At 38.5% G+C, this 19752-nt stretch overlaps 1 protein-coding gene across 4 annotated transcripts in view; it reads left to right on the top strand.

Moving 5' to 3' along the window:
• Positions 1-19752, top strand: part of CFAP61 (cilia and flagella associated protein 61) — a 280634-nt gene that overhangs the window by 64024 nt on the left and 196858 nt on the right. For all 4 annotated transcript variants that reach the window (XR_007461949.1, XM_049650101.1, XM_049650103.1 and 1 more), the window contains exon 9: positions 18889-18980. Coding sequence is in view for 3 of the 4 variants with exons in the window: in XM_049650101.1 (XP_049506058.1) it covers positions 18889-18980 (92 nt within the window). In the remaining variant the exon portion in view is untranslated. The remainder of the gene's footprint in view (positions 1-18888; positions 18981-19752) is intronic.

Here is a 19752-nt window from a genome sequence, read left to right on the forward strand (position 1 = left end):
ACTAATTCTAAACCCAATGCGAAGACAGTTATTTTGCTACTGGTTTGCAAGCCTTTTCTCCACCGCATATTGCTGTGGCTTTGCTGTTTTCAGTCTTCAGGAATACATAGCTAGCTTAGTGAAAAACCTGAAACAGTCCTTCTGGAAGCTGACTCCCACTTGAGGTTTATCTTTGACCATGTTCCATTTCCCCCTCAAAGATAGTAGTAAATTCAGATTTTCTATTTCTTTTGAATCAACTTTAGGAGATTAGATTTTTCTAGAAAAGCATCATTTCATATACAAAGATTTAAAAATTATTGGAATACAGTTATATATATATATATATATATATTCAGTGTGTATGTACATATGTATATACACACATACATATATACTATTAAAAATGATTAAAGAAGACAAAGTTTATTTGACACTTCATGAAGTGGATTGTCCCCTTTTGGAGAACTGTAAAATAGGGCAGAAGCTTTTATAGAATAAACAGTAAAGAACAAGGAAAAGAAAAACAAAATAGATCTGATGGGCTGGGGCCACACAGTTAGCCTTGTTTGGGGCGAGAAGGCCCCACAGTTGGTTTGGCTTTTGGGGACTGATTGACTGCATATACTGCCTCTGTGGTCAAGTGGAACACTTAACAGGAACATGAAGGTTATATAAGTTTCAGTTAGCTAGCTGATGGGGCACCTCAGGCAGGAGCAATTCCATCTTGGGCCTAGAAAATTTTATATGTATATGTGTGTGTGTGTGTGTATAGACATATACTTATATAATATTCTATATTATATATAATAATTATTATTAAATTATAAATAACTTATTTATATTTACTTGGTTTTGTTTCTATAATACATCTAACTCTATGTGGAAAAAGACTTCTTTTTCTTATTGAGTGCTTATTTCATTCTTGAAATATTTTAGAGAAAAGAAAAACATCACAAAACTATGCAAAAAGTATTATTTATAGTAAATATGAGAAAATATTCAGCTTCCCTAAAACTGAAAGGCACGTTAAAACCCAAGATCTGCTTCTCCCCCTTTTTGTGTACTTAGTTATAGGTATGTATTGTAATTAAGATGCTTCGTCCTGGGCAAGGACCTTGGTAACTAGCACTATGAGTTTCTGACAGACATGAAGGTTAGCTGATACAATACAGTGTAGAAATGGTTTCTATTCTTTGATTTCAGCTGTAGCAAGTCTGAAGAAATAACCCTAAATCTGTAAGGAGATACATATTCAATACTATTCACTAAGCTTAATCATAATACTAAAAATGAACACATAAAATGATATATAAATCAATAAATTTAAAAAAAACCCAAATCTCCCACAAGAGAGGGATGGCTAAACTTGTGGCTATCCATGGGATGCCTGTGCAGCAACATTTTAAAAGGTTACAAAGAGTGAAGAGAAGTGGTTATGATATAATTTATTGTGAAAAAAATCAATGCAAAACGAATAGAACTGTGAGTAAAACTACCTAAGAGACATGTGCTATGAAGAGCACTGGGAGGTAATGAATTAAAACAACGGAATTAATGGAGTCACAGAAGTAACACTAGGGCAATGCTTTTATTTCCCCCCTCTATTTTTTAAAATGGAAAAACAATCTTAAATTTACATAGAAGTTGCAGGTACTTTTTTTCTTCCTGAACTATCTGAAAATAAGATGCTGATGTCCTGTGGAGCCACTTGTGAATACTTTAGTGTGTGTTTCCTACAGAGGGACACTCTCCTTTACAAACCTAAACATACATCAGTATCAAAGAATTCCTTGAATATGTTACCTCCAACTAATCCACAGGTCATGAACCTCATTCAGGTTTCTTCATCTGTCCCAGTAATACCCTTTACAGTGGAAAGATCCAGTCCAGAATGACGAACTGCATTTAGTTGCCCTGTTATCTTTCATTTTAGGACAGTTCCTCCGTCTTTCCTTGAATACGATGTCTAAACATTTTTGAAGGTGATAGGCCCATGCTTCTGTAGTTTTTCCTTGAATTTATGTTTGTCTGATGTCTCCTCCCAATGAGATTCAAGTTCTGCACTCTTGGCAGGACTATCAGAGAAGGGACTGGGTTCTCATTGCATCCATTCTGGTATTACACACTTTCAGTCTGTCCCATTACTGATGATGTGTGGTCACTTTGATCACTTGATTAAAGTGACTCTTGTAGGTAAAAAATTAAAATTATTTTAGCTTATTCCAGTCAGTGCAGAGATCTATAATAATTTCTCCATTCCTGACCTTTATATTGATTCTGTCCTGATTCTTGGAATCTACAGCTTCACTGATGCTATTTTAACCCCCTCATAGAGTTTTAGCTTCACTCTACCCAGCTTCCCAGCAGGCATCTGCCATTGCTGCAGATGTCTCCTTGGGTAGATAATGCTCCGGGTTTCCCAGTGAGTCGGTCCTGTGCACTGTCTGTCTTTAGCCTCCAGTAATGGCTACTATGTGGTCCATTGCAGGGAAATTGTTACTGACTCTGCTTGTAACCAAACTAGACTTCACCCTGGTGGGCACTACTGTCACCTCTAACTAGGACACTTGAGATCTACATGGACCCAGCTTCCACGTGCCCAGTCTGGAGCTTCACCTGTAATTTCTTCTCTACTGTACCTGGTTATAGTTCCTTCTTCCCCTTTGCTTTTTTGCCCTCTCTTAAAAAAAAAAAAAAGAATCTTGGGGCACCTGGGTGGCTCAGTCCATTAAGCATCTGACTCTTGGTTTCAGCTAAGATCATGATCTCACAGTTAGGGGGATCAAGCCCCATGTCATGCTCTGCACTGACAGCATGGAGACTGATTGGAATTCTGTTTCCCTCTCTCTCTGCCCCTCCCCTACTTGCACGTGTGTGCTCTCTCTCTCTCTCTCAAATAAAGTTAAAAAAATTAGCTTCTTTTGTTTGATTGATCTTTTCAAAGAGCTAGCTCTTAGATTTATCTACCAAGTCTGTGGCCTTCTTTTTGAATTTATTTCAAAAAATTTATTTGCTTTTATTTCTATGACCTTTTTCTTAAAAATTTTTGGATTTGTTTCGATGTTCCTATTCTAGTTGCTTGATTAATTTATTTATTTTTCTTGTTTGATATAAAAAGTATTTGTTGAGAAGAAAAACTTTTTCTCTACCAACTGAAGTTTGAGTGGTCAGGGACCTGCAAATTTATTGACAATTGACAGGTTGACCGGAGAAAAGTTTATTTTGCATGCAGAAATGCTCTATAGCCAGATATATCGAATAGCCAGATATAAAGATGTGTATACCAATTTAACAGTGGGGAAAGGGTTAGGGTTTCAATGGGAAAATATGGAAGGTTCTACTGGTTTTTTAATGCTAATCAGATTGTACCATTGAACTAGCCATTGATAGAATCATACTGCAACATGTAGGCTTTGTAATTGAAGTCAATGAAAGAGTCATTGATGGTGATAATATCCACTTTGCCAGAGTTGAAAAGAGCTCTGGCAACCAGGTACCCAAAATGGCTGAGAAATCTGTTTTCTCTAATCTTCACCACTGTGTCTTAGGAGTGCTGCTGGCATTGCAGAAAAAGATGCATCTTTTTGACTTGGGAGAAGTAGAGAGCCTCTTTGCTAGAATTTTATAAGAAAGTTAGACCTTTAAATGCTTCTTGAGGCTAGAATGCCAAGCCAAGAAGTCAGCACCATGTTTCAGTTGAAGTACCTATAGATTTGGGTGAATTTCTTTCTTCCTGAAGAATATCCAAAATATCTTTTCTTACTCACCTGTAATGCTGGAAACTTTATAATCCAGGTGCCAAATACCTAAGAGGGCTTTATAAGCATTAGCTCTGTAAAATCAACCTTATTTCCTTAAAACTGTCTAGTTGTATTTGATTCTATACATGTCATTCTTAAATATGACATTTCAGTCAAAGCCTTGGTCATATAACCAATGTTTCCAATTATGTCTTGTTTACAAAGAGGAAAGATTCTTATTGAACCTTTGAAAATAACTATATTGCCATGAAAATTAGAATATTCAATAAGTTAACAAATTCTAGAGGGATGAGGGAGGGAGAAAAAGATAAATGTTTTCAAAGGTATAATCTACTAAATTTTGTAAGTTAAAAATAGCTTAAGAAGGAAAAATAAAGGGGCACCCGGGTGGCTCAGTCAAGTAAGCATGCAACTCTTGATTTCACCTCAGGTGATGGTCTCACCTGATCAAGGTAAGATCGAGCCCCACATCGGGCTCTGCGCTGAGCATGGAGCCTGCTTGGGATTCTCTCTCTCCCTGTCTCTCTCTGCCTTTCTCTCTCTCTCCTCTCTCTCTCTCTCTCTCTCTCTCTCAAAATAAATAAATAAACATTTTAAAAACAGAAGCAAAAATAAAGTGGTTCCTTAAATCCAGGAGCAATATTTTAAACAAATGATGTAATTATCCTTCATTAATTCATTTAGTACCATGTAATTAATTTTTGTTCTGCTTGATCTTGGATTAGCAGTTTCATGAACCCATCAGTTTGCCCATTGGAGATTTGTGACTCCTTGTTCAGTCCACTGGTATGGTGTCAATGTTACTTTGTCAATGCTACCAGAAGCCTAAGCTCTAGGGTCCCTTGCATAGTCCCTTTTCCATGGGTCTTTGACACAGTTTCTCTTGTTGAAGACACACGTTCTGGCTTGTAGCTGAATGCAAGAAGAGCTTCCATGGAAGCATCAGGGCAACCAATTCCTGTCTGTGGAGGGCAAAAGACTTAACTGGCTGTGGCTGAAGATCTTATGAGTGTTTGTTATGAAATTAATACAGTTGACAAGGAAATGTTGTTGTTTCTGTGGCACACTGCATTTGCAAGTAATAACTGGAATGTTGATAACATTATATTATTGTTGTGTCTAATATCAGGCAAAGCAGTACCAGGACACATATGGACAGTGAGGACATTGACACATTTCTAGGACCTTCATATAATCCCTGAAATATTTGTATTAATAACATTCACCCACACAAATATAACCTAGGGAAAGTTAAACATCTCTTCTTATTTGACAGTTCTTCTTATGCAGTTCAATGTATTTAATGAATTTTAGATATCTCTCATTTTACAAGGAAAAGAACAAATCCTTAGAGATTTTCCAGGGACCCCCTGGGAAGTCAGTTAAGGATCACGATTTTACTTAGGATTTTATTTTGGGAAGGCAAAATACCAAAAGTTGTCAAATATCTTAAAAGGTTTGAACATCTGATTTTAATAGGATCACAGATTACTCTGAAAAAATACTTAACTATCTATTTAATCAAAGTAACCATAAAGAACTCAGAAGTTAAACTACAGGAAGTAACATAGTCATAACAAACAAACAAACAAATAAACAAACTTACCTTAAAACATTTTGAAACCAGTTTCTCTGTGGGGCACCTGGCTGGCTCAGTCCCTGGAGCTTTGCACTCTTGATCTCAGTGTTGTGGGTTTAAGCCCTACATTGAGTACAGAGATTACTTAAAAAATTCTTTAAAAAAAAAATTAAAAACATAGCTTATCTGATTTCTCACATAAACTTGAGAGCTCAAAAATAATAACTTGAGGGGTCATTGGGTGGCTCAGTCGGTTAAGTGTCTAACTCTTGATTTCAGCTCAGGTCATGATCACGTGGTTGTGAGATCAAGCCCTGCATGGAGCCTGTTTAAGATTCTCTCCCTCCCTCTCCCTTTGCCCCTTCTGTGCTTGTGTGAGCACGTACTCTCTCTCTTCCTCTATAAATAAATAAATAAATAAATAAATAAATAAATAACCAAGAAATAATTTTTAAAAATAATAATTTCAGATCTTGAATGGGATTGATTTGAATCTATAGATCAGTGTAGGGTGAATTGACATCTTTACAATGTATTGAGCCCTCTAATCTATGAATATACTATATTCCTCAATTTATTTATGTCCACTTTCCACAATGTTTTATACTTGTTGCAACAGATTTTTTTTCACATCTGTTATTAGATTTATTCCTAGGTGTTTGATATTTTCACACTTTTGGAAATTTTATCTTTAAAAATTTTTGTTTTCAAATTATTTATTGCTGTTATATAGAAATGCAGCTGGTTTTGGATATTGACCTTATATCCAATGATCTTTCTACACTGATTTATTAATTCTATGATCTTCAGATTTTTTTGGACTTTCTCTGCATAATGTAAATTTTTATTTTTTATTTTCAAATCCTTATTCTTTTTATTTCTTTTTCATGTACTAGCTAATACCTTGGGTAGAAATGGTGTTAGCAGGCATCCTTTTGTTGTTCTTAATATTAAATGGAAAGTTCTGAATACATTATCAGTAAGGATGACTTTATGAATACCCATGACCAGTATAAGGAAGTCTCTGTATTTATAGTTTGCTAAGAAATTTATCAATAATGGTTGTTGTTTTTTTAAAATTGAATTTAATTCTATAAAATGCTTTTTTTCTGTACTTGCTGAGATGATCATATGATTCTTCATTATTCTGTTAATGAGGTGAATTACATTGATTAATTTTTGTATGTTAACTATTTTGTTAATAATATATTTTTCTTTATAGGCAGTACTGGATTCTTTGCTAATGTTTTGTGGAGGATTTTTGCAGCTACATTCATGAGTGAAATTGGTCTGTAATTTTCCCTTCTTGAAACATCTTTGCCAGACTTTGGAAATGAGGTTCTGTTGGCCTCATAAAGCAATTTGAGGAGTATTCTTCCTTCTTCTATTTTTGGAAGTTTATGCAAGGATAGAGATGTTTATTCTTTAAATGTTTTATAGAATTTACCAGGGAAGCTATCTGAACCTGGTGGACTTTTTGGAGGAAGGTTTTTGATTGCAATTTCAAATAAATTGTAGTAGAACTATTCTTCTTTGTCTCTTTGGTTAAGTTTGTAATTTTTTATAAGAATTTGTACATTTCTTTACATTTCCAAATGCATTAGGATAAAGTTGAAGGTATTCTTCATTTTTTCTATTACGCTTTTACTGTTCATAAGCTCTGTAGCAATGTTGCCTTTTTCAAAATTCCTGACCTTGGTTATTTGTATTTTCTCTCTTGAATAGTCTTGCTAGTGGCTTATCAATTTTTTTAGTCTTTTCAAAGAACCAATTATTAGCTTGTTTGGTGCTCCCTATTTTATGTTTGTTACTTATTTTATTTTTGCTCTTTTATTATTTCCTCCTTTTTATTTTTAGGCTTAATTTTTTTTTAACTTATTTTTGAGACAGAGGCAGAGCATGAACAGGGGAGGGGCATAGAGAGAGGGAGACACAGAATCCGAAGCAGGCTCCAGGCTCTGAGCTGTCAGCACAGAGCCCGATGTGGGGCTCGAACTCACAGACTGACCTGAGCTGAACTCATGACCTGAGCTGAAGTCGGACCGACTGAGCCACCCAGGCGCCCCTAGGCTTAATTTGATGTTTGTTTTCCTATATCTTAAGATGGATTCTTAGCTCATTGATTTTCAGTTTTCTTCCTTTTTTCTATGAGTTTTTAAACTAGAAATATTATTCTCTGCCTGGAATTAGCTGCAACTCACAAGTTATGTAATATATTCATTGTCAATATATTTTTTTAAGTTTATTCATTTTGGAGAAGAGAGAGAGACAGGCAGACAGACAGAACATGTGGGGAGGGGCAAAGGTAAAGAATCTGAAGCAGGCTCCACACTGTCAATGCAGGGCCCTACATGGGGCTTGAACTCACGGTTCAAGCTGTGAGGTCAATGATCTGAGCTGAAATCAAGAGTCAGACACTTAACTGACTGAGCCACTCAGGTGCCCCTCGTTATCAATATTTTTGAAATTTCACTTCATTTATTCTTTGGCCCACAAATTATTTAAAAGAATATTTATTCTCAAACATATGGGGATATCTGTTATGTATGTATGTATGTATGTATGTATGTATGTATGTATTTAATGCTTATTTATTTATTTTGAGAGAGAGAGAGAACACAAGTGTGGGGAAGGGGTGGAGAAAGGGTGAGAGAGAGAATCCCAAGCAGGCTCCACACCATCAGTGCAGAGCCTGACACAGGGCTCCATTCCATGAACCATGACCATGACCTGAGCTGAAATCAAGAGTCGGATGCATAACTGACTGAGCCACCCAGGCACCCCGAACAGTCTTATTTTTGAAGGGGTTGTATGTTGGCCCTAATCATTTCTGGAGAGCGACCTATCTCCCTTTGTTTTTCTTTTTTGTAGTGTCTTTCTTTTGGGTCTTCTTTCACTTCCTAAACAGGGGTGGTTTAGGTCCAGTTACCCGTATTGATTGAAGGCCTTTGGAAGATTTTTAAAATGTGAATTCCACTGGTTCTTCTTCTTTTAAGCTTCTAAATCCTTCCATGAATAATTTGCTTTGGTGCACAAACACATCGACTGGAATATCCAAGGGGCTTCCCTCTTGGTTTATCATGGAGATGAATCCAAATCCCATTTGCACATTGAACCACTTACAGTGGCCAGTTCCGTGCAAAACCTGGGATTCCTCCTCTACCTGCTCTGGCAGCTTCCCAGGCCCTTCACCACCACCTTTGTCTGCCCTGCCTTCGGCCATGTTGCCCATGGACCCTTTGCTCCAAACTCGTGGGATGAAAACTTTCCCTTTGGAATGGAGTGATCTTCTGAATCAATCTAACATCTTGATTTTGTGTGATCACAAATTTAGCTTGCATGGTCTAATGTGCTTTCCCTCTTTTTCTGTTATGTATTTATTTTATTTTATTGTGTTAAGAATACTTAACATGAAAACTACCTTCTTAAATTTTTTAAGTGTACAATACAGTTTTGTTAACTGTAGCTACAGTGTTGTTCAGCAGATCTCTTGCATGTATTCATCTTGGATAACTGAAACTTTATACCTGTTGAATAGCAGCCAACCTGCCCCCCCCATTATCCTTTCCTCCCAGCCCCTGGCTTCACCATTCTGCTTTATGCTTCTATGAGTAGGACTGTTTTAGGTACCTCATATAAGTGCAATCATGCAGTATTTGTCCTTCTGTTACTGGCTTATTTCACTTGACATAACGTCCTCAAGGTTCATCCATGTTGTTAACATATTGTAGGATTTCCTTCTTTTTCAAGGTTGAATAATTTTCCATTGGATGTATATACCACATTTTCTTTATCTATTTGGGATGTTCTAGTTATCTTTTTATTACTGTGTGTTAGTTTAATTGCATTGAAGTCACAGAACCTACTCTGATCTTAATCTTTTAAACTTTGTTGAACATATGGTCAATTTTTGAAAATGTTCCTTGGGTCCATGAAAAGACTATCCTGTAGTTGTTAGATGCAGGGTTCTATATGAATCAGTCACATTTGATAATAATGTTGTCAAATATTTTATCCTTATTGACTTCATCACTTATTTGATCAATTAATGAGATGTGTCTTAAAATCCCCTGCTTTGATTGTGGATATACTGATTTCTCCTCAGAGTCTAACATTTTTCATTATATATATTGAATCTGTGTTATTAGGTGAATAATTTTTAAATAATTATATCTTCTTTGAATTAAAAAAATCAGTTATAACGTGTCCTCTTCATCTCTAGTGATATTATTTTGCCTTAGAATTACTTTTTCGTTTTTTCTTTTTTTAAGAGACAGAGAAAGAGAGAGAGAGAGAGCACTTGAGTGGGGGAGGGGGCAAAGGGAGAGAGAAGATGAACATTAAGCAGGCTCCATGCTCAGTGCGGAGCCTGACATGGGCCTCAATCCTATGGCCCTGGGATCATGACCTGAGGCGAAATCAAGAGTCGGACACTTAACCAAATGAGCTACTCAGGTGCCCCTAAAGTCTACTTTTTCTGATTTTAATATGGCCATACATGCTTTCTTTGATTCATATTTGCATACCGTATCTTTTTTCCATCCTTTTATTTTTGTTCTTCCTATTTCATTACATTTTAGATGTGCCCTTTATAAACAGCATAGAGTTTAAGTGTTATTTTTTTAATGTTTATTTTTGAGACAGAGAGAACATGAACAGGGGAGGGGCAGGGGGGGGGGCAGAGGATCCAAAATAGGCTCCACGCTGACAGCAGTGAGCCCGATTCAGAGCTCAAACTCACAAACTACACAATCATGACCCAAGCCGAAGTCAGACACTCAAACAACTGAGCCACCCGGGTGCCCCAAGTGTTCTTTTTTTTTTAAATTTTTTAAATTTTTATTTATTTTTGAGAGAGACAGACAGAGAACAAGCAGGGAAAGTGCACAGAGAGAGACACAGAATCTGAAGGGAGCTCCAGGCTCTAAGATGACAGCACAGAGCCTGACATGGGGCTCGAACTTACAAACTGTGAGATCATGACCTGAGCCGAAGTTGGACACTTAACTGACTGAGCCACCCAGGTGTAATAATCTAGAGTGACAACTGTTATCTTTTAATTTGAATATTTAGTCCATTTATATTTAATGTTCTTATGGATTTATATCTACCACCTTACTTAATAGATGTCACCTGTATTTTTATGTTTCATTACTAGTACTATTTATTTGTGTCTTTTCCTTTCTTAATCTCACCAGTGTCAATTTAATTAGTATTTTCAAAGAACCAGCTTCACGATTTGGTTAATTCTATTATCTTTCATGGTTACATCAATAACCCATTACCACACTAGTGCTGCCAGCAAACAGCTACCAAACCACAGTGGCATACCACAATAAGGATGTTTTGCTGATACAACTGGGGTTATTTAGGCAGCTTTCTTGATCTTGGCTGGGTCTTCTCACATGACTTGGGGTTGGTTGCCTGTTGGCTGATCTAGGCTGGCCTTGGCTCTGCTCTATGTGCCTCTCATCCTTTCAGTGGGCTAGATTGGGCAAGTTCTTATGGTGACCACAAAGGTGCAGGAGACCAAGTGGAAACACACAAAGCCTCTTGAAGTCTAGGCTTTGAACTAATACACATTATTTTATCTAAAGCAGATCACACAGCTGACCCCAGAATCAGAGGGAGAGGAAATTACATAGCAAGGGCCTAAATACAGGGAGGGTAAAAAACCAGCATCATCATTTCAACCCTTATTCCCACAAAAAAGAATAATGCTAATGATTTTGATCATGACCTCTTTCTCCTCTTCTATTGGAGACACAAACTCCAATTTAGCCTGGAGGAGGCTAAAACCTATGGTCTCATCTCAAGACAATGACATGGGAGGGGTGCCTGGGTAGCTCAGTCAGTTAAGCATCCCGCTTCAGCTCAGATCATGATCTCACGGGTCCGTGAGTTTGAGCCCTGCATCTGATTCTGTGCTGACAGCTCAGAGGTGGAGCCTGCTTCAGATTCTGTCTCCCTCTCTCTCTGCCTCTCCCCTGCTCACAGGCTGTCTCTCTCACTTTCAAAAATGAATAAATGTTAAAAAAGTAAAAAAAAAAAAAAAAAAAAAGACAATGATATGGGGATTACCAGGGAATTAAGCTCAAGTTCGTCATATTGTATGGTGTGGAGTCTGCACTGCAGTCCAGTTGGGAAAAGTTTCCTTGAAAAGTAAGAAAAAAGTCCTTTCTTTTCCTTTAATGCAGCCTGCCTAGTGTTTTTCTTTGTATCATTGTGAACTTTATCATCAGCCTCTTGCTGTTCATTCAGCCATTCAGTAAACACTGAGTACTTCCCATATAGTAGACATTAGGAACCTAGTCTATAGTCTAGTACATGGTGAGTCTAGTACTGTCTAATGGCAGGATAAATATGCAGGACAAATTAATTTACAAAAAGTGAAGTGTTTTGAAGGCTAGAAAATTGTGGTGGGACTATAGCAGAATTACACCTAAGTCATCTTGAGAGCATCAGCATAGAATTCACACACAAAAAGCTTTTGAGTCAAAACTTCAAAAACTAATTGGAGCTTTCTAGGTGAATAAGCAGAAAGATTTTCCTAGTAGAGGGAACAAAATGTACAAAATAAGGAGGTATTAGAAACCATGGCTTATTAGGGGAAAGTACAATTTCAGTGTTTCTAGAGCTTTAAGTGAGGTAGTGACAGGAGATGGAGCAGGACAGGAGATTGAGGGGAGACAAGGCTTTACATGCCTTGCAAAGGAGATTAGATTGTATCTATTCACAACATACCTGAAGCTGATCCATGAGGAATTTTCAACTAGAAAGAAATCCATGGTCAACTTCTGGTTCACAGAAAGACTTTCCAAGGGTCACTGGAGTGTCCAGGAAAGAGATGAGGAGGGACTGAACCAGAACATTGATTATGGATGAAGCCTGGGACATATTTTGGAGAATTAATTGAATTTGATGTTTTACTACATATGGAGAGGGAAGGTTATGGAAAAGGGAAAAATCAAGGATGACTGCAGAAACTAGGTAGATGGTGGAACCACTTTGCAATATGGGAATAGTAAGAGTGAATTAATTATTTGATGGAGATGCTGTGATTTTGATTTGGACAAGTTGAGTTTGACCTTCCTAGTAAGTATTTGGATGGTCACAGTACTCCTTCAGCAACAGGTGCCCATTGAGGTACACTGAAACATTACCTCCCCAAAGATGCTCGCATTCTGATCCCTGGAACCTGTAAATATTACTTTAGTTTTGGGGAAAAGGTATTTGTAGGTGTGATTAAGGATCTCTAGATAAGGAGTTTGTTTTAGAGTATCTCAGGGGCCTGACATCCCATCATGAGTGTCCTTTTGAGAGAAAGAGAAAGGGGGAGATAATACAGACAGAGAGGAAGAGGCATTGTGACCATAGAGACAGAGATTGGAGTGATGTGGTCACATGGCAAGGGGTGCTGACAGCCACTATGAGCTGGAAGCGGCAGGAAGAGCTTCTTCCCAAATCTCTGGAGGGAGTGTGTCCCTGCTGGCACCTTGATTTCTGCCCACGGATACTGATTTTGGACTCTATCTTCCAGAATTGTGAGAGAATACATTTCTATCATTAAGCTACCAGGTGACTGTAATTTGTCACAGCAGCCCCAGGAAAGTAACATAATTACAAAGAAGATCACAGGATCAGAGGCAAATCAAGGAAGGAAAACTGTCAAGAAATAAGGAAGTCTTTGCTCTTCAGCAAAACTCCTAGAAAGAGTTGTCTACTCATTGTTTCCATTCTCTCTCTCTTTTTTTTTTAATGTTTTTATTTATTTTTGAGATAGAGAGAGACAGAGCATGAGCAGGGGAGGGGCAGAGAGAGAGGGAGACACAGAATCTGAAGCAGGCTCCAGGCTCTGAGCTGTCAGCACAGAGCCTGATATGGGGCTCAAACTCATGGACTGTGAGATCATGACCTGAGCTGAAGTCAGACGCTCAACTGACTGAGCCACCCAGGCTCCCCGTTTCCATTCTCTTTTACTGTGTCAAGGCTACTTCTTAGCCTTCGGGTCTCAGCTTAAATGTTTGGAAGGACTTCTCCAACCACTCAATCTAAAGCAGCACCTGGGGTCTCATTTTCTACATGTCATCTATCATAATTTAATGTTTTCTCATTCACTAACTAACTTGCTTTGGCAGTGCAAGTTAGTCTTGTTCATTGCTGAAACCCCTAGAATGTTAATGTCTAACAGATGGTAGGTGTGAAATATAAATTTTTAAATGAATGAATAAATAAATGAACACTGCGTGCTTTATTCATATGCCTTCTTTAGCAGCTTTCACACAGAGAGATAAGGGTGTGTGTGCGTATGTGTGTGTGTATGTGATCGCTTGTGAGCCTTGTAGAATATGAGGGCCTACATCTTATTCATTACTCTGAGAATCTCAAAGTGCTTGCAACTCGTCGAAGTTTAGTGGAATGATTTAACTTGAACCTCTAATCTTTCCCCTTCTTAAAATTAAATGATTTAAATTCATGTGGCAGGCTTTTTTGAAACCATTTGTAATATTATAATAATAAATAAAAATGGCTATTTTGTAACACATTGGACAAATATTTTGGACATTTAATAATTTAATTGGACATTTAAAAAATCTTGATTGCATTAGTAACACATGAAACTGTCCTTCTTTGAAAAATTAAAATAATGCAATTGAAGCTGTGTTCCCATTGAACCACCTCCAAGTCTGGTTCTTCCTTTCCTCCCCAGAAATAGCCATTATAAAAAATTTAGTGTGTGTTCACCCGGACCTCTTTTTTATACTTAAAAAAAAAACATTTATTTATTTATTTTGAGAAAAAGAGAGCTTATGAGCAGGGGAGGGGTGCAGAGAGAGAGAGAGAGAGAGAGAGAGAGAGAGAGAATCCCAAACAAACTCTGTGCTGTCAGCGCAGAGTCCACTGCAGGGCTCTCTCCCACCATGAGATCATGATGTGAGCCAAAATCAAGAATCGGACACTTAACCGACTGAGCCACCCAGGGGCCCCACTCTCTTATACTTTTATATGAAGTCCATATATTGATAGAAGAAACACTACCCTTTTGTGGCAGTGGTTTTTTTTTTTTTATATAAATGGTGTCTTTGGGGTACGTGATATTTTGATATTTGCTTCTTCACTCTTTGAGATCTAATAATGTTGGTACACATAGGTATAAGACACTCCTTTTACCTTCGGGGTAGTATTCCATCCACTGCATGGAATGTGCCATATTTGTTCTTAGATGGACACTTAAATTGTTTCTGCTCTTTTGTTATTGCAAAGGGTGCTGCAGTGAACATCCCAGCGCATGTCTCCTTGGATCCCTTGCAAGTTTTCACAGGCTCTGTTTCTGGAGTTCTTCTTGCTGGGCTTGGAAGTACTCACATGGCCACCAAACATGGCCAAACCAGTGGTCTTTCTCCAGACCCTTTCACAGTTCTTCATACTCAGTGTCAGCCTTTTAAACCTTTGACAATCTGATAGGTGTGAAAGGAGAGATCATTGTTTTAATTTTATTTCTCTGAACAATATTGAGAATGAACACTTTTATGTGTTTATTGGTCATTTAAATTTCCTGGACATTCATTGCCTTTCCTAATGGGTTGTTTCTCCTTTCTGTAATTCAGTTATTCCATGAGGTGTGTTGCAAATATTTTCTCTATGTATCTACTTTGGGGGGAAAGAGGAGAGAGCGAGCATGTGCATGTGTACATGCGAGCAAGGGAGGGGCAGAGGGAAAAGAAGAGAATCTTAAACAGCCTCCATGCCCAGTGCAGAGCCCAATGCATGGCTTGATTTCATAACTGTGAGATCATGATCTGAGCCAAAACCAAGAATTGAATGCTTAACTGACTGAGCCACTTAGGTACCGCTCCCTGTATCTACTTTTTAAAAAAACTTCTTTTTAGGGTACTTTTGAAAGACCTTTTAGATTTTGATGTGGTCAAGTATATATGTTAACTAACTAGAATTAAAATAAAAACTTAAAGTAAAATAAAAATGCCTGGCATACACACAAAAATAAATAAATAAAAAGTAATTTGCTTTTCATGACTTCCACCCTTTTGCAGAAGGATTTTTAAGGAAGAATTTCTCCACCACTGAGATCACAGATTATTCTCCTATAACTCAAACATATTTTTAAAAAAATTAAGGGGGCACCTTGGTGGCTCAGTCGGTTGAGCATCTGACTTCAGCTCAGTCATGATCTCACAGTTCGTGAGTTTGAACCCCACTGCGCAGTCAGCATAGAGCCCACTTCAGATCCTCTGTCCCCTCTCCTTAGCCCCTCCCCCACTTTTGTGCATGCGCGCGCTCTCTCTCTCTCTCTCTCTCAAAATAATAATAATAATAATAATAATAAACCTATTAATGTATTGGAAGTGATTTTTATGTATAAAATGAAATAGGGGCTCAAATTAATTTTTTCCCATATGGTGAGCCAGTACTATTTATTATATAGTTTATTCTTTCTTCACCAATTTGAAATGCCACCTTTAACATATGTCAACATTTTATAATTGTCTGGCTCTTTTCTGAATTCCATTCAGTTCTGTTCCTACTTGAATAACACATTAACTATGGCTTTATAACATGTCTTAATATTCATTAGGAAATTTGGCCTACTTTTTGTTCTTATTTCTTAAAATTTTGTTGTTGACTGTTTCTTAAAATGTCTTAAAAACTATTTCTCCATATTTATTCTTTATTTTTCATATTTACTCTGTTAGAATCCATTTGTTTCATTTCACTAAAAAATTTTTCTTGGGAGTTTTGGTCTATATTTTAAAAAATGTTAAAAACCACCAGATTTTTTACTATTATTTATTCCTGCAGCCATCAAAATGTACTAGTTAGCTTTCCACGTGTACTATCACTATTGGGTAAAGAGCAGGGCAGATCCAGGTCTTGTGGGACCCAAAGTCTATACAATTTGAGAGCCCTCTTTGAGAAAACAAATGTAAAATTATGAATGCAATAGTAGATGCTGTGCCACGGGAGGGGCCTTTACTGGGAGAGGAGGTCTGAACCTCCAGCTTTATTAGCTCCATGGTAAACCCATCCCATTTTAGCAATCTCAAGAGCAGGAACATAGAAAATGGTGCCTCTACTCTCACTAGTTTGTAGTTTCTAAGCTGCATAGGTAGTGGAAGCAATAAAATAATGGTTAAATTTGCAGCCTCAGTGGTGGTGTTAGTTGAGTGTTATGTAATACGAGTGCCTTGACTTTTCCCTGGGATAGTACCTCACATTTGAGAATCTCAGGACACATAATCAACATTAACTAATTAAACCTCACAAAACTCTGGAGACACAAGAACGAGAGATATTGCCTCACCTCATCCAGTTCTGAAATGCAGCCATGTCTGGGGACGGTGTGGCTACTGCTTGCTAATAAGTTGCAATACCCCACGACAGTTTAGCCAAGACAGTTAGCTGTTGTAGTTGGTAATTGTCTCATGAACATTAGACTATAAAACACTGAAGTCACTGGGATTATCAGCTCATAGCGAATCTAATCCATTCTTTAAGGTTTCTTACTTTTTGGTAATTTTGTCCTAATTATAAAAGAAATATAGGGGGGCACCTGGATGGCTCAGTTGGTTAAGCATCCGACTTCGGCTCAGGTCATGATCTCACAGTTTGTGAGTTCAAGCCCCGCATCGGGCTCTGTGCTGACAGCTCAGAGCCTGAAGCCTGCTTCAGATTCTGTGTCTCCCTTTCTGTCTGCCCCTCCCCTGCTTGTGCTCTGTCTCTGTCTCTCAAAAATAAATAAACGTTAAAAAAAATTTTTTTAAAGAAATATAGGCACAGCAAAGATCTGGTATGTTGTTTTTTAGGGGGGTAGTTCTTCAAATTTAAAACAAAATAGAAAAAAGCTGTCTTTTAAAAAATAAAGTAGAACTTAAGAATAGGGAGTTATTGATATATATGTTTTTTAATTCAAAAAGTTTGCTGCTGAACAAAACAGATCGATGGTATAAGACGGAAGAGCATCTGCCTTTAGGTACTATATTGCTGGACAGGGGGATCAGGGAAACTTCTGGGTGCTGGGAATGCTTTAGGTATTTATTTAAGTGATTGTTACATGGGAGTAGGTATATGTAGACGTTCATGCATTTTTACCGTACGCACATTATATCTCAACTACAAAGTAAATTAACATAAAAAGCATGTGACTTGTCATCATGAGAATGCCGTATAGACTTTCTGAAAAGCTTTGCAGGGAGTAGCACATATTCAGGAGTTAGAGACTTGAGACATTCCCCATGGCATGTTTCTTCAGAAGAGGGATTCTAGGTCCTTTGCTCCTCTTTCCAGATTTTCTCTCCATGCCAAAAGAGCTACCCCTAATGCTGGGATATGATTCTCAGTCATCCTACCTTCAATATTATGTACCTCTTTATCTATATCCTTTACACTTCCCTGGGCATCTAATTTTTCTCTTAGAATTTCATTTTGTTTCACTCAGCTACATCTTTGCCAGAAGTAAGTAAAAGGTGTGCCATAATCTGGGGACTGGGGGTTGAGAGGTATCTACAGGGGCCATTGCCCTGACTGGCACTGGAAGAGCAGAGTGGGAGAGGAGGGAGCAGAGAGGATAGGCTACCTCTGGCCCCACGAGGTCTGATGTGACCATTAGAAACAAGAAAACGGAGGGGCAGGCCCATGCTGGCAGCGTGGAGGGGCAGCCCTTGGGCACAACCTCCCAGGGCGTCTGTGAACAGCTGTCAGAGCTGAGAGTCTCCAGCGAAGCAGACACAGGGCAAACCAGAAAGGAGGAGGTGGGAGAACGGAGGGAGGAGGAGGGGGAAGAGAAGAAAGATCAACAAGAGAGTGGTTGAGAGAAAGGGGCAGAGAGACAGGAAGAGAAATTCAAAGGATGAGAAGGAAGATGGGCAGGAAGAAAGACAAGAATGCAGAAGGAGGAGGGAGGGAAAGGATGGGGATAAAAGCTCTGTAGACAAAATGGGAAAGTTTTTTTCCTACTGTAATTTTTAGTGAAGGTTAAATACACAAACACTACCCTGATTATTGACTTTCCAGAACAGTTAAAACAGTACTTTCTTCCTTAGAAAGTAGAGAAGTGAAAATAGTGGCCACTGTCCGACTGCATGCTATAATATTTTCAAACAAACAGAAAGCAGCCCTTATGCTAATTTTCAGCGCCCATGTTTCCAAATCATCTCAAAGCCTGCTGCCCAGAAAGTTGCTAATCGATTGTTTGTAAACTTGAAAGGGGGTTCCCATGAAAAGACCAGTGGTTCAGGAACCTCAAGGGTGAGGGGCCCCTGTGGGCAAGGCCAGGCCTACAAGGCCAGGCCTATCGCTGCCATCACTTTGCTCCCACAGCTCCTATAGGGGCAGGTATCATTTTATCTCCATCACATGCATAAGGGCACCGTGAGGTCAGAATTGGGGTGGGCTATGCTTCCCACCTCATGGTACTTCCCTCTGCACTACAGTTCTTCAGATGTGCTGCATTTTAGAAACACATTAATTACCATGCTGTCTTCAACGTCCTGTGACTGTGCAGATATTTATTGTCTATTTTCTGTCCTCATGCCACTCTTTCTGTCAAAGATGCTAAGCTCAGTAGTAGCAGCCACAGTTTCCTGAAAATAGCGGAGGAGTCACAGGAACAAGTCATTCCAGAGACCAAGGAAAGCATTCAGGTAATGGAGGTCATTCACCCACGCCTGGGGCCCTGGGGTGGGCCTAGGAGCTGTCTGTATTGTGGGGTCAGGGGCGTTCTTGGTGCTAGGCTCATCATCAAGAAGTTGTGATCTGATGTGGAAAAGGTCTCACTATCACTAAGAGCAGGGAGACAGCAGGCAGGAGGAAATACTGGGTGCATGTTTATAACAGACAAATCAGAGCCTCACCGCTAGCTTCAAGAATACAGGTCAGAATGGAGTTTCATCCTTGCTCTTCCTCCCTTCTCACCCATTCCCTAACTTCAGGAGGCTGAGGCAGATGAAGCTGCTCATTTAAAGCCAGGTGGAAAATCCAGACATACTGAAGAGACTTATACACTGCCCACATAGTCAGATGAGGCCCTGTTTTCTTTCCTGGAAGCTATAGAGATGCCCAACACAGCTTCCTGGAGAGCCACTGGCTCCACTTGTCTTTGGCCTCAGCAGGAGCCCCACCACCACCTGCACCCTCCTGCTTCCAGGATGACCTGCACCCTACTGCTGCCAGAGTTCTGCATGTGCTGCTGCCACCCTAACCTAAAGAAGGAGTTAGACCCACACCAAAGGAGGCCAGTCAGCCACGTAATAGATTACATAGGAAATGGCGGACAAGCCAACAGATCCAGCCATTGGCTGGATTTATACTGGATTTTATATATATATATATATATATATACACACACACACACACACACATATATATTATACATATAATTATTATATATTATATTTATTATAATTATAGTAATAC

This window comes from Panthera uncia, assembly GCF_023721935.1.
Source record: "Panthera uncia isolate 11264 chromosome A3 unlocalized genomic scaffold, Puncia_PCG_1.0 HiC_scaffold_11, whole genome shotgun sequence".
Taxonomy (NCBI): Eukaryota; Metazoa; Chordata; class Mammalia; order Carnivora; family Felidae; genus Panthera; species Panthera uncia.